This window comes from Globicephala melas, chromosome 13, assembly GCF_963455315.2.
Source record: "Globicephala melas chromosome 13, mGloMel1.2, whole genome shotgun sequence".
NCBI lineage: Eukaryota > Metazoa > Chordata > Mammalia > Artiodactyla > Delphinidae > Globicephala > Globicephala melas.
The window spans coordinates 73,801,838-73,824,978 of NC_083326.1; the positions used below are offsets into that span (position 1 = coordinate 73,801,838).

The following is a 23,141-nucleotide window of genomic DNA, read 5'->3' on the forward strand; positions in this document are numbered from 1 at the left end:
CTTCTCAATTTTTGTCATATATGCATATACCTGTACTATCATTTACTTTTTTCTTTAAATTGACTCTTATTTAGATAAAAATTTTGAAAAATACCTTACTGCAATACCTAAAAAAGAATAGCATTTAACTGCCATAAATAGAAGACATTATAAAAAAGATGAAACAATGTTACTAAATTTAAAATAATGAAATACAAGTAAAGCTAATCTTTTAGATTTTATATATGTATGTATACAAATTAATCATTCTATAGCTGAAATAAGTGTACCTCATTGAGGAGACAAGGATTTTATGACCAGTCAGCAGTAATGGGATATTCCAGTTGACGTTGCTTCAAGAAATGATTCTGTATTTTAGCTTTGATGATGAGCAGCAGCAACAGTGCCATTACACGTGAACCGAGCAGCAAAGGGCAGAGCTTTGAGCTCGCCCCTGTTCTCCCATCTTCTCTGCAGCTTCTTAGGCTTAAGGTGGTGCGCGGTGGCACCAGGTCAACTGAAACGTCTGTCCCTGTCCTCATGGCACTTGCATCTACCTGGGGAGAGAGGCATTAAACATAGGGATATAACAGGAAGAGGGTGTTCTGAGAGTGCAAAAGGGGATGCCTGGCCTAAGCTGGGCCTGGTGGAAGAAAAGGTCACGCCCCTCTCACATGCATCCATCATAAACACTTACTGGGAGGTTACTGAGTGCTAGGTACTGGCGATGCAAAGATGAATAAGACTTATAAGACACTATCTAGAAGCTCAGGATCTGGTGAGGGGAACAGACTCTCAAAAGTGATGATTATAATATAATATAGATGCCAGATATTGACAATGAGAGCGATCAGGTAATGACATCATGGAAGGATAAGAAGGGCCCCTGCTGACTGCAGGCAGGGAAGAATGCTCCCTAGACAATACTCATGTATTTTACTTGCTTTCCAGGCTTCTTGGCAGAAGTTAAATTCTTGAAGGTTTGAGCCTGGGTTATTTGCCTATAATTTATGCCCTTTATGTAAATGGGAGTACCACTATTATCTGCTAAATATTTACCCTAAGCAATAATAAATGCATGTCAAAGTCTGATTTTCAGAAGTTAAAAACATGACTCCTATGTGAATATAAGATGAACACAGGTCAAAGATTTTATTAATTAGTAAGATGATGAAGCGGATAAACAACAAAGTCCTACTGTATAGCACAAAGAACTATATTCAATATCTTGTAATAAACCGTAATGGAAAAGAATATGAAAAAGAATATATATAACTGAATCACTTTGCTGAACACCAGAAACTAACACAACATGGTAAATCAACTATACTTCAATTAAAAAGAAAAGATGATGAGTCAGGTTCAAAAATCATTGAGGAACTGGCCGTTTGTGGGCATTTTAATAAAGGTTTTTGCAGCAACGAAGACCCAACACAGGCAAAAATAAAATATATAAAAATAAATTAAAAAAAAAGATTGCTAGGTTAGATACAAAACTGGTTAATGTCCTAGAAAGCAAGAAACAGTAACTAACCATGAGCATTTTGTTTTTACCAGAGAGAAATCATTTGCAGCTGTACTGGACATAAATCTATATATAAATTATAGGTCACTTCACAGAGTGAGCTCTTAATTAGTTAACAGCAAATTCAAACAATGCTACGATCTCCTAGGGCAGAGTTGACAAGCTTTTTCTGTAAAAGGCCAAGGTGATAAACGTGTTAGGCTTTTCAGGGTACATAACATCTCTGTCACATTTTCTTTTTTGGTGTTTAGTTCTTTAAAAATGGGGGAAAACCCAACATTCTTAGCTCGAGGGCCGTACAAAAATCGGCCACGGACTGGATTTGGTTTCCTGGCCGTAGCTTGCTGACCCTTGTCCTAGAAAATGAGAAAATCATTGGGTGGGCCTGTGAAATGGGGTTAGGCATGACTTTGAAAGGACATGCATTTATCTTCTTGGCCATATTTGTAAGTTTTGGATAATTTACAAATATGTAATGAAGACAAAGTTTGCCTTTGTACCACCTGAAGTCATCTCAGTAACACCACTGGTGGGCAAAACTTACTTTGGGAAACAGGATTCCTTGTACATCCCAGCGCCAAGAGTCTCCCTCCAGCAGTTCAGACTGAACAAATTCATAGCCTTCGGTTCACTGCTTCTCTGACAAGATTTGGGAACTGCCCAAGCCAACTTGGAGGAGATAAATGGGGGGACCTGAGATTACCATCCCCTTGCAGCAATGTGTTAACAAATCATTCTGGCAATTTTTTTAGATTTTTAAAATTTTACCTTTTTTCCATTCATTTATCTATTCTTTGTTTCAGGAAGTCTTAAGTAGCACTTATCATAGGCTAGGTACTGTGCTAGGTAACTGCTTCCTCAGGGAGTAATGCTGGTGACATTACTGGCTCCCAATGCTTAGTCTAGCTGTGGAGATAATGAAACAAGCGATTGCACTAAAGTGAAGTGTCACAATAAAATGACTAGACACTCCCAGATTGTGGGATTACAGTGTTGGGGGCTTTGTCACCTTCCATGCACTAAACACATTTTTTAATGTAATATTTATTTTGTTAATCATAATAAACACACTTTTAATGTTTTGTTTTACTGGTTACAAGGAACAGTGAATTAGGAACTATAGAGGCAAAACTAGCATTATATTACCTAGTTTGGTGTCTCTCTCACTGAGTTACAAGGTTCTGACTCTTCCACTCCTTGATTTTGTTCCCAGTCCACATTTCTCAGGCAAAAATAACAACCTAAATAAGGATAAAAGTTTATTTCTCTCTCAAGTAAAAGAAGTCCAAAGTTGGGCAGTTAAGGGCTATTAATGTGATTCCACAAAGTCTTTAAGCAACCTGGGATCCTACTATTTCAATGTTCCATTATCCCTAGAGTATGACCCTCATCCTCAAGGTTTAATATGGCTCTAACATTCCAGCCATCACATCAACATTCCAGGGAGTAGGATGGTAAAAAGGACAAAGAAAGGTGGGACACTCTTCTCTATAAGGCAACTTCCCAGAGGTTGCCCACAAAACTTCCATTTATATGTCTTTGGACAAAATTAAGATACATGGCCACAACTAGCTGCAAAGGATAAGGAATATTGTCTTTTTAGCCAGGGATCAGCATGCCTAGCTAAAACTGAAGTTCTTAATTCTAAAGAAGAAAAGGAAAATGGATTGGGGGAGGCAAATAGCAATCCCTACCATGATGTGAAACAGTACCCTCAAAATTTTGGGTGATGCCTCTCCTATGCCTAACCTTACCACCAATTTAATCCAAATCTCATGATGTAGGGTGAGAGTACTGGGAAGATTTTCTGAACAGACAGTGTATTACTTAAGAATATTTTAGTTGCAAGTGTCAGAAAACCAAATTCAAACCAGTGTAAAAAAATGGTTCCTATATTCCAAAATCCTGACATCTCAGCTTTGGCCATGGCTTGATTCAGAAGTTCAAAAAGTTTCCATCTCTTGGCTCCACCTCTGCCAGGTGGGCTTCATTTTTAGACCATACCCATTTTGGTTCTGGTGGGTCTGGATCCTTAGAAGAGCCAACTGACCTCAACAGCTCTCATCTCACACCCAGCCAGACTCAAGTCCACTGGCTAGGAGAACGTCCCTTTTTGCTCGCCCCAGCAAAGAGGTTCATGCTAATTGGTCCAGCTGATGTGACATCCTGCCCCTCCCTCAACCAGTCACTGTAGCCAGAAGGTTGAGATGTGATGATTCACTTAGACCTGAGTCATAATGGTCCACACTTGTGGCCAGGACTGGAGTCCCCTCTAGTCCATCTGGGCTGAAAATGAGGGAGGGATGGATCCCCCAAAGAATACTGGTGCTCTTACCTGAAGGAGAAGACATAGAGATTGGAGAGTTTCCCGAGTTACTGCCGACCTTTTAATATTTCAGGGTTGCCAAAACCCCTGTTGGGGTGAATTGGAGAAAACAGAGGAATGTAATGTTTCTTGCCCCCAGTCCCTGTGAATTAGACTCATTGTAATTGTAAGAGAATCTGTTTTTCAAACTGACAAATAACAAAGGAAATGCTAGCTATTAAGAAATGTCTATAATGTTGATTCTGACATCCTAGACACATTAATCTCCTTGTGCTTTTAGTGACAAACCAGTTAGAACACTAGCTATCTAAGCAAAAAGATCTCAGGTTATAACCTAATCTCTCTGGGTATTTGGATATGGGTCAGTCACAGGAGTATTGGGTGTAAAGCTGCTGTTTCTGCCTTTAGCCTTGCCCAGTGCCCAAGAGGAAATGGCTGAATGAGGGACACAAGGAACTACGCAGCCCCGAGAACCGAGCTGATGAGGCGTTTTCTAAGTCTAGGCGCCACCTCGTGGTCAATAAGTACAACTACAGTGTTATCCTCTCCGAGAGCTGATAGGCTAGACCTACCAGGCTGGTGTCTTTCAAAGATGGTGTTACACAAATGATTTTATTTACAAAACAGAAAAAGACTCACAAACTTATGGTTACTAAAGAGTATAGTGGGGGGCGGGGAGATAAATTAGGAGTTTTGGATTAACATATACACACTACTATATATAAAATAGATAAGCAAGGACCTACTGTATAGCACAGGGAACTATATTCAAAATCTTGTAATAACCTATAATGGAAATGAATCTGAAAAAGATTATATATATATATATATATATATATATATATATATATATATATATAACTGAATCACTTTTCTGTATACCTGGAACACAACATTGTAAATTAACTATACTTCGATTTTAAAAATGGTTAAAACAAGCAAAACAAAACAAAACATGGTGTTACATACAACAAAACTGTATATGGGCTATACCTAGCAGGCAAATGCAATGAGAGAATCAAGAGGCCAGGGTCACATACCCAGAATAACTGAAAACAGGGACTCCAACAAAAACTTGTTTACGAATGTTCACAGCAGTACTATTCATAATAGCCAAAAGGTGGAAACAACCCAAATGTCTATCAACAGATGAATGGATAAACAAAATGTGGTCCATTCACATAATGAAATATTATTCAACCATAAAGAAGTAATGAAGCACTGATACATGCTATAATATAGATGAACCTCAAAAACATGATGCTAAGTGAAAGAAGCTGAACATAAAAGGCCACATATTGTCTGATTCCATGTTTATGAAATGTTCAGAATAGGTAAATCCATAGAGACAGAAAATAGATTGGTAGTTGCCAGGGGCTGGGGAAAGGAGGAAAGGGGATGGATAATAGATATGGGTTTCCTTTGGGGATGATGAAAACGTTTTCAAACTAGATAGAGGTGATAGTTGCACAACACTGTGAATGTACTGAATGTCACTGAATTGTTTACTTTAAAATGGTCAATTTTATGTGAGTTTTACCTTAATTAAAAAAAATTAGCCGCCTTACCTCTGGGCCTCCATTTCCTCACGATCCCTACAGTAACATCCAGTTCTCACTCAGCTCTTTTGTGAAGAATAAAAGGGAACTGATATTCATTTACATTGATTTTATTAACCCTTTTCTGAAAAGGAAATAAACAAACACGGTAAAAAAAATGTTCAGTGAAATATACCCCTAGCTCCCAAACTGGTGGCCCCAGGAAGAAGTATTTACTGTGTATCTACTAAGTGCCAGGTGATGCTGATGCTGCTGGTCTGGCGGCCACACTTTGCAAACCACCGCCTGAGGAAAAAATGTATCAGGTCGTTCTTTGACCCTTCCATACAGAAACCCTCATTTCCTTAATATGAGAGGGATCTGAACTTCCTTCAGAAAGACTTGTGTTAGCTCTTTTTTATTTTGAAATTATTTCAAACTTAGAGTTTTGAGAAAAGTACAATCATCTCTCATATACTCTACCCAAATTCATCCATTTTTAGCATTTTTCTCCCATTTGCTCTATCCCTTCTTACCCCCCTTCCCAACTCCCATTATATATTTTCTTTTTTTTCTGGACCATCTATGAGTGAGTTGCAGGCATCATGCCCATTTACTTCTTAATACTTTAATGTGTTTGAATTTTTATCTTGGATACTCCCTTAAGTAACCACAGTTCAGTTACCTAATACAGGGAATTTCATTTGATACACACTGACCCAATACTTGTGGGAGCTTTTGACAACACTAGGAACATCTGAGGAACAGGATTATCCTGGGGGAAGCTGGTGATATTTCCTGGTCCTACTCTGCCTCCTTAGAGACTCTTATATGCCAGCTATGATCCAGGAAGAGGGCCCTCACCCAAACCATGTTGGCACTCTGGCCTCAGACTCCTATCCTCCAGAACTGTGAGAAATATGTTCCTGTTGCTTCTAAGCCACCCAGTTTGTGGCATTTTGTTGGAGCAGCTCGAATAGACTAAGATAGCACCTGCCCTTCACTCATTTCTGACTCCTGCTGATTCCTCTCTTCAATCCCATTGCAAAGGGTAGAGATAACGATACCAGTTCAGTATATTACCTGGCAATAACAACAATAAAAACCATCATCATCATCTGAGCATTTAATGGTTTATTTTTAAAGCTATATCAAAATGTCATGTTCCTGTGTCTCGTTTCAGGTAATCTCTGTGTCTTGTTTCTCAGCTGAAAAGTGGGAATCACAGTCGTCAAATGAGATATTGTAACTCTTTGGAAATTGTGCCTTTTCAGAATCTTACTTTCCCCTTGGGGCTTCAAAAGGCTACCAAGTGAAGTGGTTGTTTAATGGGTATAGAGTTTCACTTTTGCAAGATAAAAAAGTTGTGAATATACTTAAAACTACTAATTCATACACTTAGAAATAATTAAGATGGTAAATTTGATGTTTTACGGTTTTTACCAAAATAATACTTAAAAAAAAAAAAAAAACTACCAAGTGAGACATCTGAGGAGCTGTCCCAGAAGAGGGATGATGTTTCTGTGGCTCCCAAAGGAGAGACCCGAGCCAGTCAGTGGACAGTGACGGAAACAAGCAGGAAATCTCTGGCAATGGGCAGGAAAAGCTGCATGTGGGAAGGTTCACGCCAGGTCAAGGGAAGTGCTCCAGCAGGGGCTGAGGAGCCGCAGAAATGCAGAGCTGCACTGTGGGCACAGGGTTGGACTTGATGATTGCTAGGGTCCCTTCCACCTCAAGAGGCTGAAGGATTTGAACTGAGTCAAGTTGAGCAAATGCTAGAACTTTCCATTCACAGACTGTCAAATTTTATTATGCTATATTTGAGGAACAGAAATTTAGGTAAAAAACCAGTGCATGCTCTCATACTATAGGAGAATATAACTTGGTATGACTTTTCTGGTGGGAATCCACTGCTAAAAATTTATCCAAGATAACAAATGGACAAGTGGACAAAATATGTTTATTTCCTAAGTGCTCTTTCCAAGCACTATTTGTGATAGCAGAAAACTTCAAACAACTTAAATGTCCATTAAGTGACCACTCGGTGACACTCAGAGGGTTGAGACGTCAATCTGAGTATCAAGCAGAAGGGAGATGTTTGGGGCAGGATGAGGGACAGCAAGTACCGAGAGAGACTGGATGCTGCTCCTCTTTGCTTCTCTCCACAGCCTTCTCCTTTCTCTGCAGGTTGGCTTTCACTGCTTTAATATTCATGCAGCAGACGATGACTGCCTCAGCCTGGACAGCACGACTCACGGTTGGCTTAATGTTCCAGTCTCAGTTCCCATGAGCTTCTGATAGGTCCAGCTTGGCCCAGAAGTCCATTCCTGAGGCAGTCAGCTGTGGCTGCAGGATGGGGCCACATGGTACTCACTAGATGTTAAGCCCATCCCCTAAGCAGGGGCTGTTGGGTGATAGGCACCCTGGAGGTGTCTACACTCACTCATCAGTGTGGTCCAGGACCAACTGGCAGCATCTATAGCACCAGGCAGCTTCTTAGCAATGCAGATTCCCAGGTTCCACCCCATACCTAATGAATCAAAATCTGCATTTTAATAAGGTCCTCAGGGGTCAGTCTGCATTAAAGTTTGGAAGACACTGATTTATCACAAGAAAGGATGGTTCCTTCCCATTTTCTTCCTTCCTTCCTTCTTCCTCCACCCCCTTTCCTCATTAAAATGCCTTTACTGAGGTATAATTCACATACCATACAATTCACCCATTTATTTAAAGAGTACAATTGAATTTTTTTAGTATGTTTACAGAATTATACATCTATCACCATAATAGATTTTACAGCATTTTGACTGCTGTAAAAAGAAGCCTGTACTCCTTGGCTGTCATCCCCTAATCCCCCCCGACTCCCCCCACCCCAGCCCCTGGCAATCACTAATCTACTTTGTCTCTAGGGATTTGCCTACTCTGGATATTTCATGTAAGTGGAGTCATACAGTATGTGACCTTTTGTGTCTGTCTTCTTTCACTTTTTTTTTTTTTTTGGCTGTGCCTTGCAGCTTGCAGGATCCTAGTTCCCCGACCAGGAATCAAACCCGGGCCCCCTGCAGTGGAAGCACAGAGTCCTAACCACTGGACTCCCAGGGAAGTCCTTGTTGGGAGTTTTTAAAAATTACGGATTCAATTTCATTACTGGTAATTGGTCTCTACATATTTTCCATTTCTTCCTGCCTCAGTCTTGGTAGATTGTACATTTCTAGCAATATACCCGTTTCTTCTAGGTTGTCCATTTTATTGACATATAATTGTTTGTCGTACTCTCTTATGATCCTTTGTATTTCTGTGGTGTTGGTTGTAACTTCCCTTTCATTTTTAATTATTTATTGGAGCCCTTTTTCTTTTTTTCTTGATGAGTCTGACTAAATTTTCTCTTTTCAAAGAAACACCTCTTAGTTTCATTGATCTTTTTTGTTGCCTTTTTAATCTCTATTGCACTTATTTCTGCTCTGATCTTTATGATTTCTTTCCTTCAACTAATTTTGAGTTTTGTTTGCTCTTCTTTTTCTAGTTCCTTTAGGTGTAAAGTTTGGTTGTTTGAGATTTCTTTTCTTGTTTCTGAGGTAGGCTTGTATCACTATAAACTCTCCTCTTAGAACTGCTTTTGCCGCATCCCATAGATTTTGGATCACTGTGTTTCCATTTTCTTTTGTCTCCAGGTATTTTTTTATTTCCTTTGATTTCTTTGGTGAACAATTTGTTGTTCAGTAGCATATTGTTTAGTCTCCACATGTTGGTATTTTTTGCCATTTTTTTCTTGTAGTTGACTTCTAGCTATCACTGTGGCTGGAAAAGACGCTTGATATAATTTCAGTTCTCTTAAATTTATTGAGACTCGTGATCTTTCCTGGAGAATGTTCCATGTGCCCTTGGAAAGAATTTTCAGTCTGCAGCTTTTGGATAAAAAGTTCTACTTACATCTATTAAGTCCATCTGGTCTAATGTGTCACTTAAGGCCAGTGTTTCCTTATTGATTTTCTGTCTGGATGATCTGTCCATTGATGTAAATGTGATGTTAAAGTCCCCTACAATGATATGTTACTGTCAGCTTCTCCCTTTATATTTGTTAGTATTTGCCTTATGTATTTAGATGCTCCTGTGTTGGGTACATATATAATTGTTGTATCTTCTTATTGGCTAGATCCCTTTATCATTATCTAATGTCCTTCTTTGTCTCATTATGGTCTTTGTTTTAAAGTCTGTTTTGTCTGATATAAGTATTGCTATCTCAACCTTCTTTTTATTTCCATTTGCATGGAATACCTTTTCCCATCCCCTCACTTTCAATCTGTTTGTCTTTAGATCTGAAGTGAATCTTTTGTAGGCACCATATATATGGGTCTTTTTTTTTTTTAACCATTCAGCCACTCTAAATCTTTTAATTGGAGCATTTAATACATTTACATTTAAAGTAATTATTGATAGATATGTATTTGTTGCCATTGTGTTAACTGTTTTCTGGTTGTTTTTGTAGTTCTCTTTTGTTCGTTTCTTCTTCTTTTGCTTTCTTCCTCTGTGATTTGATGGCTATCCTTAGTGTTGTTTGGATTCCTTTGTCTTTCTTGTGTGTGTATCTATCATAGGTTTTTGGGTTGTGGTTACTATGAGGTTTATATATAACAATCATATATACATATGTGATTATTTTAAGTTGATCTCTTAAGTTTGAACACATTCTAACCACCCTGCATGTTTACTCACCACTGCGTTTAATATTTAATGTTTTTGAAACCACATTTTATGTCTTTTTGTTTTGCGTAGCCCTTAACTACTGATTATGGATATAGATAATTTTACTACTTTTGTCTTTTAACCTTTCTACTAGCCTTATAAGTGGTTGACCTACTACCTTTACTGTATATTTGCCTTTACATTTTTCCTTTAGTAATTTTTATATTTCTAGTTGTGGTCTTTTCTTTTTTTAAAGATTTCTTTATCATTTATTTATTTATTTATTTTTGGCTGCATCGGGTCTTAGTTGCGGCATGCAGGATCTTTCATTGCAGTGCACAGGCTTCTCTCTAGTTGTGGTGTGTGGGTTTTCTCTTTTCTAGTTGTGGCACACAGGCTCCAGGGCACGTGGGCTCTGTAGTTGTGGTGCGCGGGCTTAGTTGCCCCGTGGCATATGGGATCTTAGTTCCCTGACCAGGGATTGAACCCACGTCCCCTGCATTGTAAGGTGGATTCTTTACCACTGGACCACCAGGGAAATCCTGTGGTCTTTTCCTTTTCACTCAGAGAAGTCCCTTTCACATCTCTTGTTAAGCTGGCTTATTGGTACTGAACTCTTTTAGCTTTTGCTTGTCTGTAAAACTCTGTCTTTCCTTCAAATCTGAATTATAACCTTGCTGGGTAGAATATTCTTGGTTGTAGGTTTTTTCATTTCATCACTTTAAATATATTGTGCCATTTCCTTCTGGCCTGCAAAGTTTCTGCTGAAAAGTCAGCTGAGAGTCTTATAGGAGTTCCCTTGTATGTAACTACTTCCTTTTCCCTTGCTGCTTTTAATGTTCTCTCTTTAATTTTTTTTCTATTTTAATTACAATGTGTCTTGGTGTGGACCTCTTTGTGATGATCTTGTTTAGGACTCTGTGCTTCCTGGTCCTGGATGTCTGCTTCCTTTCCTTGGATAGGGAAGTTTTCAGCTATTATGTATTCAAGTAAGTTCTCTGCCTCTTTCTGTCTCTCTTCTCCTTCTGGGAACCTATAATGTGAACTTCAGTATGCTTGATGTTGTCCCAGAGGTACCTTAAACTATTCTTATTTTTCAAAATTCTTTTTCCTTTTTTGTGTTGTTTGGGTGATTTCCACTACTCTGTCTTCCAGTTTGCTGATCTGTTCTTCTGTATAATCTATTCTATTGTTGATTCCTTCTTGTGTATTTTTTATTTCCACTATTGTATTCTTCGGCTGTTTGGTTCTTCTTTATATTTTGTTAAGCTTCTGTGTTCATCCATTCTTCTCCTGAGTTCATTGAACATCTTTATAATCATTACCTTGAATTCTTTAATGGTTAGATTACTTACCTCCACTTTGCTTAGTCTTTTTCTAGGGTTTTACCTTGTTCCTTTGTTTGGAACATATTCCTCTATTGCTTCATTTTGCCTAATTCTGTTTTTAGTTCTATGTACTAGGTAGATTGGATACAATTCTCAATCTTGGAGAAGTGGCCTTATGTAAGAGATGTCCTGTGGGGCTTAGCAGCACCTTCTCCTCTGGTTACCAGAGCTATACACTCTAGGGGTGCCCCCATGTGGGTTTCATGGGTCCATCTGTTGTCACAGGGCTGACTACTTTGAGCACACTGGTAGGCAGGGCTGGCCTCCAGCCCAGTTGGCTGCCAGGCCCTGCCTTGTGTGGAGGCTGCTGGCCTACTGGTGGGCGGGGCATATCCCTGCATGGCTGGCTGTTCAGCTTGGGGATCCTGGGATCCCCAACTGGCTGGTGGCGGTAAGGCCCTGGTACTAATAGGCTAGTAGGAAGACTCCAAAATGGCACTTGGCAGAACCAATGTCATGGTAGAATGAGCTCCTAAAAATGGCTGCCACCAGAGTCTGTGTCCCCATGGGGAGTCCCAGTTGACTCCTGCCTCTCCTGGAGGCCCTCCGAGATCAGCAAGTGGGTCTGACCCAGGCTCCTTTCAAATTATTGCCTCTGTACTAGGTCTCAGAGCATGTGAAATTTTGTATATGTCCTTTAAGAGCCAAGTCTGTTTCCTATAGCCCTCTGGTTCTCCCATACAGAAGCCCCTCTCATCTTCAAAGCCAGACGTTTTGGGGCTGGACTCTTCCGGATGGCCTACCCTGAAGGTGTGGGTTTTAACTATACTGTATCTCTGCCCCTCCTATCTGCCTGGTTGTGGTTCCTTTTTTTTTTTTTTTCTCTTTTTGGCCACACTGCACAACTTGTGGGATCTTAGTTCCCTGACCAGGGATTGAACCCAGGCCCTTGGCAGTGAAAACACAGTCTTAACTACTGGACCTCCAGGGAATTCCCTGTAGTTCCTTCTTTCCATCTTTAGTTGTGGAAAATCTGCTAGTCTTCAGGTCTTTCTCATCAATAGTTGATCTGTAAATAGTTGTAATTTTGGTGTGCCGATGGGTGGAGGTGAGCTCTGGGTCTTCCCACTCCATCATCTTGGCCACACCCATAAATGTCTAATTCAAAGACACTCAGTCTACAGTATTTCCTTATAGCAGCCCAAGCTATGACAGATTTTGGTGCTGAGAAGTGGGGTGCTGCTATAACAATTACCTAAAAATGTGGAAGCAGCTTTTGAACTGGGGAAAGGGTGGAGGTTGGAAGAATTTGGAAGTACATGCTAGAAAGATAGATGTTTCTGGTGAGGGCTCAGAAAGAAAAGAGGAGAGGTGGAGAGAAAGCTTTCATTTTCTTAGCAAACACATAAATAATCATGAAAAGAGTGTTGGCAGAAATATGGATGGTAAGGTCCACTTTGTTGAGGTCTTAGAGGGAAATGAGAAACATGCTGTTGGACAATGGAGAACAGACGATCCTTGTTATAAAGTGGCAAAGAACTTGGCTGAACTGTGTCTTACTGTTTTTGCAAGGTACAGCTGGAGAGCAATGAAAATGAATATTCAATAACTGAATTATTTTGCTGTACACTTGAAACTAACACAATATTGTAGGTCAACTATACTCCAATAAAATTTAATAAAAAAGAAAAAATCCTGCTGCAAGTAAAAGATCAAAGTTAAATATTTAAGTCATATTTGTAAAAAAAAAGAAAATGAATATTCAGTGAAGAGATTTATAAATAAAGTGTTTGAAGAGTAGCTTGCTTCCTCCTGACTGCTTACAATAAAATGTGAAAGGAAAGAGATGACTTAAAGAAGGAATTGTTAAGCAAAGGGAACCAGAATTTAATGCTTTGGAAAATTCTCAGCCTGTCCATATCCCAAAAAATGAGCAAATGTGTTTGGAAGAGAACACTAAAGGGTGTGGATGGACTATCAAATGATAAGAGATTATTGGATTATAGGAACAGAAACACTGCCTGTTTGTGCTGAAGGGGACTGAGATGGGAAGAAATGCTTTCAGATGTTGATTCTACAGGACAGGATGATAAAGCTACTTGGCTATGAATGTGCACTATTCAAGAAAGGGGAAGAATGATCCCAAAAGCAATTCAGAAATCATCAGGGCCATCACCTTGGTTTCAACAGGACAGACAGGCTTCATCTGAAGTCATGTGGGCAGGACCCTTGCCTGGGCAGAGCTGCAAAGGCAGGACCACAACCCAGTGGATCCAGAGGGCAGAGCATCAAACCAAAGAGGATTATTCTGGAGCCTTAAGATCTAAAGGTATTTGCCTTGCTAGAATTGGACTTGGTTGGGACCCATCACTCCTTTCTTCCTTCTGATTACTCCTTTCTTTCTTCTGATCACTCCTTTTTGGAATGAGAATGTCTACCCTATGCCTATCCCACCACTGTATTTTGGAAGTAGATAACTTATCTGGTTTCACAGGTTCACAGCTAGAGAGGAATTTTGTTTCAAGATGAATCATACCTAGAGTGTCACCTATATCTGATTTAGATAGTATTTAGATACTTTATTTTTTTAAGGAAGGCTTTATTCTTTTTTTGACTGCACCACACAGTATGTGGGATCTTAGTTCCCTGACCAGGGATCGAACCCATGCCCCCTGCAATGGAAGCATGGTGTCTTAACCACTGGACCACCAGGGAAGTCCAACAGTATCTAGATACTTTAGACATTAGAGTTGATTCTGAAGAGTTAAGACTTTGGAGCTGTTGGAATGAAGTGAATATATTTTGCATGTGAGAAGACATGCATCTGCAGGGCCACATATTTTGTAATAGCAGCCTGAACTGACAAAGACAGATCATGTTTTCCTTACAGGACCCTGGGTTTGATTTTGCTTGAAAGCCATAGCTTAATTTTAGCCCTGGTTGCCATCTAGAGAGACTAAAAAATTTCAAAATCATCAAGTCCTGACTCCTTATTGTTCAATAATTTATCTCTCTTCTCCCATTTTACTACAAGAAGCAAGACGAAACCAGGCAGCACCTTCTGCTTGGTAACTGCTTTAGTTAGATCACCCAGTTCACTAGGAACATTTTCTCTTTCCACATACTTGCAGATGATGCTATTGCTAAACCTTCTGCCACTTCATAACAAGGATCCTCTTTCCTTCAGTTTCCAATAACATGTTCCTTACTCCCTTTTGAGCACTCATTGGCAGCATCATCAAAGTCCAGATTCCTACTAAGTTTGTTCAAGATAATTTAGGCTGTCTCTAACACACTCCTCAAAATCTTTCCTGCTTCTGTCCACTGCCTGGTTCCAAACCACTCCCACATTTTAGGTAGTTGTTATGACAGCACCCCATTTCCAGGCACCAAAATCTGTATTAGTTATCTATGCTGCATGACAAATTGCCCCTAAATTTAGTGCTTTAAAAAGTTATTATCTCACAATTTCTGTGGGTCAGGAATTTGGACACAGCTTAGCTGGGTGCCCCTGGTACAGAAGGTTGCAGTCAAGTTGTTGGCCAAGGCTGCAATCATCTCAGGGTTCAACTAGGTGAGGATCCATTCTAAGCTCACTTATGTGACCACTGGCCAGGCCTCAGGTTCTCACTGACAGTTGGTGAGACATTAGTTCCTTGACATATGGAGCCCTCTATTGGGCAACTATAGTGGGCTGACTAGTATCCCCACCCCCATTCATGTTCACATGGAACCTCAGAATGTGGAAATAGGGTCTCTGCAGATGTAATTAGTTAGGTTAAGATGAGGTCATACTAAATTTGGGTGGGCCCTAAATCCAATGACTGCTGTCCTCATAAGAAGAGAGAACATAGAGGCACACAGAAAAGGTCATGTGGAGATGGAGGCAAAGATTAGAATAATGTACCTATAAGCCAAGGAATGCCAAGGACTGCTGGAAGACTCCACCCTTCCCTAGAGTCTTCAGAGGGAGCATGGCCCTTATGACACCTGGATTTCAGACTTTTGGCCTCCAGAACTGTAGAGAATTTCTGTTGTTTTAAGCCACCCAGTTTGTGGTAGTTTGTTATGGCAGCCCCAGGAAACTAATAAAGCAGCTCACATTTTTGACCTGGCTTTCCTCAGAGCAAATAAGCAAGAGAATAGGAGAGAAAGGGGTACCCAAGATGGAAGCCACAGACTTTTTGCAACCTAATCTCAGACATGCCATCCCATCATTAGAAGCAAGTCACTCGATCAGCCCACGAGCAGGGTGAGGGGATTAAACAAGATCATGAATACCCAGAGGTGGGCATCATTGAAGGCTATCTTAGGCTATCTACTACCTCCCCAGCAAAAAAATGGAAAAAATGGAGGAAACCTCTCCTTCCTCAGGGCTCTGCCTTCTCCATTCCTTGATTCCTTCAACAAATATTTATTGAACACCTACAGTGGGCCAGCTGTTGGGGATGTGACCAATAATACAGACAAGGTTCTTTCCCTTGAGAGTATTTAGTCTAGTGTGGGAGAGAACACTAAAGAAAAAAAGCAAGTGGATATATAACTTAAAATTGTGATAAGTACAAGGAAGTAAATTATGAGGTAATAGGAATATCTGATTTAGATTGAACCAAGGGTCAGGCCTACTCTTTCTGATAAAATAGTATTTCGAATGTGGTTGAAGACTGTGTAGAAATTGGGCTGTGTGTGTGTGCTGGGTGGGGAGAGTAAGTCTCTAGATAGAGAGATAGTATGTGCAGATAACAGCCAGTAAGTTTAACTGCCAGACTCAGAACATTTAAGGCAGGGATTTCATCTCTGCATCTCTACTATGTAGCACAGTGCCCGGCACAGAGAGGCACTTGATAAATTCTTACTGAATGAATGAATGAATCCAAGGTACCTTCTATTTCCTGTTATAGATAATGTCAATTCAAGTCATTTCGAAGTTTTCTCCCAAAGTTCACTGCTGGATCACTGTTCTTATTTGTATTAGGTAGCATAAACAAAGCTGCTATAATAAAAAGACGTAAATAGATAAAAGCTCAACACAAGAGGTTTTTTTTTTTTCTTTTTCCCTCATATAACAATGCTGAGTGGGTGTTTAGGTCAACAGGGCAGAGTTCTCCTCCACCCAGGTATCTTCCATCTTAAAGCCTTGCCTTCTCCAGAACCTGGTCATCATCTTTCAGCTGGCAGAGTAAGTAAGAGCATCTGTTGACAGATTTTCTGGGCCAGGCCTGGATATGTGCACATCCCTTCTGCTCACTTTCCATTGGGGGAGAGCATAGGCATATGGCCACTTTAAGGGGGTTGAGGAATGTACTGTAGGTGTATGGCCAACAAAGAGAACAACTAAATAAGTCAAATACTTGACTTATTCTCTGGTACATTACTCAAGAACCTCAAATTAACCAGATAAAAAAGAACTCTGGATTCCCTGCTTTCACTCTCATCTGAGTCTTTCATTCACTGAATGGCACCACCATCCATGCAAGTTGCTTAAGGCAGTCTCCTGGAAGTTATTCTTGATTTGTTTTTATTTTTTTGGCCGTGCTACGTGGGATGTGGGATCTTAGTTCTCCACCAGGGATCGAACCCATGACCCCTGCAGTGGAAGTGCAGAGTCTTAACCACTGGACCGCCAGGGAAGTCCCCTTGATTTGTTTATTTTCATCTTCCACGTGGAGTCCTTCAGGAAGCCCTTTCAACTCTACCTCCAAAACATATCATAAACCCATCTATTCTATCTTTACTGCCACTTTCTTAGTTCAAGCTTCATAATAATCTGGGTTATTCCAAAAGCATTTTAATAACTTTCCATGTCTCCACTTTTGCTTGCCAATATTTCATTCTCCATACAGCAGAGTCTTATCTTTTAAAACATAAATTTGATCATATCACTCTTTAGTTTAAAACCTTCCAGTGGCTTAGAATAAAACCCAAAGTTCTCACCATGACCCCTAAGGGTGTATATGATACAACGTCTGCCTACCTCTCCAACCTCATCCTGTATCACTCTCTGCTACTCACCCTGCTCCAGCTACAATGATCTTGCTGCTCCTTGACCACATTTACCTTACTTCCACTTTAAGACTTTTGCACTTGCTGTTCCATCTGCTCAGAAATCCCCTTGGATTTCCAATAGACAGTTCCTTCTCTTTAGAGGTCTCAGCTTCAAGGTTACGGCCTGGGAGACCTTCCCTGATCATCTACTTGGAAAAAGCCCCCACACCCAGTTATTCTCTTACCTCAGCATCCTATTTATTTGCTTTTTAGTATCCACAAACTCTGTTTTTCCCTCTTTATTTTCTGCTTCCCTTTCTTGAAAATAAGATCCATGAGCAGGTACCGTGTCTTTTTTCTACTGTTTCCCCAGGGTCGAGTAGGCGTGGCACACAGCTGTGCTCAGTAAATAAGTGAATGAATGAAGAAGCATCAAGAGGTAATTAACCAAAAGCTCCTGCAAGGTTCTTTGACAGATTGTTGGTGTCGTGTAAGGAGCACAAACCTGGGTTCCGGTTCCGACTTGCCCACTTCTCAGCTGTGCGCAAATGATTGCCGCTCTCTGAGGGCCTCAGTTACTGCATCCGTTAACAGGAAATAAGCACATACTTACCTGAAAAGGCCAAATGCCTACTTTATAAAGGAGAAAGGAACTAAGAGAAGAAAAGAGCTTCACGTAAAATAAACGCTCCGTATATATAGCTTATTATATATAATTGTTTTTACCGTAGGACCCGCCCGTGGCCTCAGTTTCCTCTCCTCTATCACTAGTTGATATCCCCGGCTCCTTCCGCAGGGTGTTTCTGGCGCCACAAATCTCGTCCGCGGCGCTAGGAGAAAAGAGAAACGCTCCCGCAGCCACTAGAGTCCGGTGGTGAGGTCCAATAGCCCCGCCCCGCGAGCCTGAACCTTTTACATCATCAACTCGGCGCCAGCGCTGCGGAGGGCCCGGGGGCCTATCCTGGGTGTGGCGCCACCTTGGGGAGGCCTTGGCGGACGCCTGCAAGTCAACTGCTTGGTTCGGGGGCGGCTCGGAAACCGCAGCTGACCGTGACGAGGGGCGCGTGGAGCCGTGGGGACACGAAGTCGGGCGGCGGGAGAGGCGGCCCGGAGCTCAGGCGGGGCACAGCGCCGGCAAGCGGGCGCCTGGCGGGGCTGCCCGGCGCGGGTGTCCCGGCGATGTGTGGCGCTGAAGCGGCAGCGGGAGCAGCGGCGGCGGCGGCGGTGGGCTCGGCCTCGGTTTCGCGGCGGTGCCGGCGGCGGAGGCGGAGGCGCAGGCTCCTACTCAGGACCTGGCGAGCCCGGGCCTAAGCGGCGGCCCAGCGAGGCCCCAGCACATCGCCCCGGATCGGGGCCTTCCCCGCCTCGCCCTGCCCCGGGAGCCTGCCTCCCCGGCCGGGGATGAGGCCGGGAGGCGGCCGCGCGGGGCCCAGCACAAAGGCTTGTTCCCGGGGGCCGCTGCCGCCGCCGCCCCCAGCCTAGAGCCGCCCGCCGAGGCCGAGCCGGCGCCGGGGCCGTCATCCCCGCAGGTCCCCGGGGGCGGCTGCTGCCCGTCTCCCCGAGACCCAGGGCCCCGAGCGCTGAGCCCCTTGTTTCTTCGGCTGCGGCGGGATCCGGCAGCTGCGCAGCCTCCGCTGCTCCCGGCCGTGCGGGCCCCGCGGAGCATGTGGGAAGAGAGCGACATGGAGAAAGCCATCAAGGTAAGGGGGAGATGCCCCCTTCCTCCCCGCTTTGTCTCTGTGACATTCCTCTCGGCTCCAACATCAGAAAGCGGAGAGAACTTGGAGCAACTCCCGGGTTTCGGTTTTCACTGGGTTCCGTGGACTGCGTTTTACAGTACTGGGGCGAAGGGTTTGTGTGTGTGGGGAGGGACATCCGACTCTCTCCGACTTACCTGCTTAAAGCAGGGATATGATTCCCCGCTTCGCTAGAATGGAAGGTGAGTGGCGTGGAGATACTTGATGTGAGTAGGACGGAGGGGGCCCCACTATTTTCGATCATTCCCCAAGTGCCATTAGAATTTGCTTTCAGATGATCTGCTGCAACACCACTTGGAGAGCTGGACCTTACCCATCGCTCCAGATTTGTTTTAAATCTGCTGCTGCGGAAGGAGGTGATCGCCTTCTTACAAGACCTGTCCTTTGGCAAATAAGTTGTTCTCACTTTTTCGTGTGGTCCCTCCCCTATTCCTGTTTCCTTTTCCTTCTCCTCCTAGGTAGCGCTAAGTTTATTTAGAAGGAGCTAATGGTGTCCTGTAAGTTACTGCTCTGTTAACCAAAATAAAAGCAAATATGTGTGTTCCAAAGTGACCCAAATAAAATGACACATTTTTTAAAACCTGCTTTTTACTCTTTTTTAAACAGGCAGACATTGAGGCATTCAGTCACAGGAGTCAGAAATTTATTATTTAGCTGTACTTAGGAAATTAGGTTCTTATGTGAATTGAACACTGAATCTTAAAGTTTGATATGTATTATTTACTTATTTTACAGTATTAGGTCAACTCTGTGCATTTAAGAATTTCATTTTCCCTTGAGGGACAGGCAACTTGGGGTTATTTTCCCCATCAAGACACAATCACTACAGTCAACAACTAATAACTTACACATCTAACAATTTTGGGGGTGGTAAAGTTTATAGAAGTCATCAGTCACTTCAAAGAAAATTCACCATTTAAACGAGGCATCAAAACAGAACATACACATTAAGGAAGATCAAACTTTAAATAGTAGAAATAAAGGTTCTAAAAGACTACTTTGATAGATACATTTTTTTTCTTTTGGTTTGGATTTTATTGGTACAGCGGCGTGAATTGCCTAAAGTTATATGATTGGGTTGTGAATCAAAATATATTTGGCAGGTTTTTAAATTCAAGAAGTATTATCTGCTTTGTGCCAGGTGCTGTCTTAGGCAACTTGTAGTGCAAAGCCAGACTCCTAGATGTCCCTCTTTCATAGAGCTTCTATCTAGATGGTGGAGTTAGGTAATAAACATTGCCAGGTGATATAATTAAGTATTAAAAAGTGGGGAGTACTACGTTAGGAAGGGTAGGCAGGGAAGGCTTTCCTGAGGAGGTGACATTTGCATAGAGCTTTGAAGGGAATGAGGGAACAAACCTCCACTGTCTTGGGGAAGAATATTATAGGCAGTGGGAACAGCAGGTACAAAGGCCCTGAGGTAGGTGCGGGTCTCGTGTGACCCAGGAACAACAAGGTGGCTGGAATGCAGTGGGTCAGTATAGATTATGTTAGAGATAGGTGATGGGAAGCCACAGTATACACAGGGCCTTGTAGGCCATTGTAGGAACTTTGGCTTTGACCCTGAGTAGAAGGGAAATCTCAGAGAGTTTTGAGCAGAACAGGGACATACATAGTTCTAGTGGGCAAATGTATAAACGGGGAAGCAGTGTTACTGAGTGGTTGTTATAGTTTCTCCAGGTTGACTGATGAGTTGAAATTCAGCCTGGCCATTCATTTAACTGTACTTCTTTGTCACTTAGTTTCCTCATCCATAGGAAGAGGATAAAAGAATCTCCTCAGCTTAGGGTTTTTTTGAGAATTTAATAAGCACATGTATCTAAATGTGCTTACAGTACCTAACATTTAGTAAGAACTCAATGGATATTAGCTCATAGCAACCTAAGAATGGTTTAGAAAGAGTTGGGGTTTTCTTCAGTCGGTCACTATTGTCCAACTTAGTTTTCTTAAAACTTTTTAGCTTTTCTTCATGTACTTACTAATAGGTCATTGGTGAATCTTCCTACTAATTTGGGTGTGTCCAACCAATACAAATTAGTGGAGTTGAAAATATCTGATCTAACAACCAGTACTGACGAGGATATGTTCCCTTGGCAGCAAGCCAGCATCACATCAAATAAAACTTTTGGTCTGTGGCATTGTGTTGTATTCATTGTTTTGTTTTGAGGCTGTCCCTCATTTGGTAAGAACTGAAACCTCTGGAGTTCAGCTGGAAAAGCTATTTCCCTGGGTTCTCACCACAACATTTAAACTTCTGCTGCCTGATTACCTGAGAGTGGGTGGATTGGACTTTAAGATCTCATCCTATTACTCTTCAAGGTATTAGGATAAGGCCAACTGGCTACAACCATAGACTGTCTTCTCATTTCTGTCTCTAATGCCATAGGCCATGACTTCACTGCTCCCAAGTCACTTAGCTAAACCTAGATAATGAACGTTTTGGGATTAGAGATTGCCTTACATATTTGTTTTCTGTTGTATATGGCAGAGTTTTTAATACTTTATGAACTTAATGAAAATTCATTTTCTTAGTTTTAAAAACATTAAAAAAATTGCAGTTATAATTCACATACCATAAAATTCGCCCAAGGTAAGTATATAATTCAGTAATTTTTAGTGAGTTTATAGAGCTGTGCATCTGTCTTCACAATCCAGTTTTAGAATTTTTCTATCTCACCTCCATCTCCCCCACCCCACCCCTGTCCCTGGAAAGTTCCTTCTGCCTCATTGTAGTCAGCCTCTACTGTGACTCCCCACCCCAGACAACTGCTGATCTGCTTTCTGTCACTATTCTTTTGTCTTCTCTAGAAATTCCAAATAATCAAAATTATATAATATGTAGTCTTATGTGTTTGGCTTCTTTTACTTATACTTTTGAGGTTCATCCATGTTAGTGCATGCATTAGTAGTTCACTCCTTTTTATTGTTGAGGAATGTTTTTATTGTTTATCCCCTGTTGATGGACATTTAGATTGTTTCCAGTTTTTAGCTATTGTGAATAAAATGATAAATAAAAGTTGTCCATACAAGTTTTTGTGTGAACGTATGTTTCATTTTCTTCTGGGTAAATACCTATGTGTGGAATTATTGGGTAGTACAGTATGTTTATGCTTAACTTTTTAAGAAACGGCAAAACTTTTCCAAAATGGAATTGTTCCAAGACCATTTGTTCAAAACATTGTCTTTTTGCTTGTTGAATTACCTTTGTTGAAAATCAGTTGATCATAAATGTATAAGTTTATTTTTGGATTCTCTTTTTTTCTTCTTTTCCTTTTTTCTTTTCTTTTTTTTGTTTGTTTGTTTGTTTGAATTTCTTTTCTGTTTCATTGATCCATATAACTATCCTTATGCCAGTGCCACACTGATTTGATTACTGAAGCTTTATGGTAAGTTTTCAAATTGGGTAGCATGAGAACCAACTTGGTTTTTCTTTTTCAAAATTAAGCTGGCAGGACTTCCCTGGTGGTCCAGCGGTAAAGAATCTGCCTTACAATGCAGGGGACGCGGGTTCTATCCCTGGTCAGGGAACTAAGATCCCACATGCCGTGGGGCAACTAAGCCCGCACGCCACGACTACTGAGCTTGCACGCCTTAGCTAGAGAGCCTGTGTGCTGCAGACTACAGAGCCCACGTGCCCTGGAGCCTGTGTGCCACAACTAGAGAAGAGAAAACCTGCCCGCTGCAACTAGAGAGAAGCCCGTGAGCTGTAACAAAAGATCCCGTGTGCCGCAACTAAGCCCCAACGCAGCCAAAAATAAATAAAATAAATAAATAATAAATCTCAAAAAACGAACAAACCCCAAGAAACCTAGGAAACTGAAGGTTTCTCTATATATAAAAAGATTAAGTTGGTTATTTAAGTTCTTTGTATTTCCAAATAAATTTTAGAATCAGCTTGTCAATTTCTACCAAGAAAAGTGTGCTGGGATTTTGATGGGGATTCCATAGAATCTGTTGGTCAGTTTGAGGACAGTTGCCATCTTAACAATATTGTCTACTAGGCCAAGAACATGGTATAAC

At 41.4% G+C, this 23,141-nt stretch overlaps 2 protein-coding genes and 1 long non-coding RNA gene across 7 annotated transcripts in view; 1 reads left to right on the top strand and 2 right to left on the bottom strand.

The window, feature by feature from the left end:
- The window catches only part of LOC115855348 (uncharacterized), a 33,073-nt gene extending 14,548 nt beyond the window's left edge, over window positions 1–18,525 (bottom strand). Inside the window, exons 1-7 of one of the 5 annotated variants that reach the window (XR_009566521.1) lie at window positions 18,091–18,525; window positions 5,399–5,513; window positions 3,840–3,917; window positions 2,651–2,745; window positions 2,273–2,410; window positions 2,049–2,173; window positions 270–536 (exon numbers count right to left, since the gene is read on the bottom strand). This is a non-coding gene — a long non-coding RNA (uncharacterized lncRNA). The remainder of the gene's footprint in view (window positions 1–269; window positions 537–2,048; window positions 2,174–2,272; window positions 2,411–2,650; window positions 2,746–3,839; window positions 3,918–5,398; window positions 5,514–18,090) is intronic. The other 4 variants (XR_009566517.2, XR_009566519.2, XR_009566520.2 and 1 more) reach the window with 4 other exon arrangements.
- A 124-nt stretch (window positions 18,526–18,649) lies between these two features.
- Window positions 18,650–19,060, bottom strand: LOC132598389 (putative uncharacterized protein encoded by MAPKAPK5-AS1). The gene has a single exon (XM_060311084.1). It carries the CDS (start codon window positions 19,058–19,060, stop codon window positions 18,650–18,652), a length of 411 nt encoding a protein of 136 aa, XP_060167067.1.
- MAPKAPK5 (MAPK activated protein kinase 5) overlaps window positions 18,889–23,141 on the top strand; it is a 36,644-nt gene continuing 32,391 nt past the window's right edge. The window contains exon 1 of the mRNA XM_030860522.2: window positions 18,889–19,064. Within this exon, the coding sequence (XP_030716382.1) occupies window positions 19,029–19,064 (36 nt within the window). The 5' untranslated portion in view covers window positions 18,889–19,028. The remainder of the gene's footprint in view (window positions 19,065–23,141) is intronic.

Coding starts and splice junctions, on each gene's coding strand:
- LOC132598389 (XM_060311084.1), bottom strand. CDS start 19,060: ATGGCTTTCTCCATGTCGCTCTCTTCCCACATGCTCCGCGGGGCCCGC.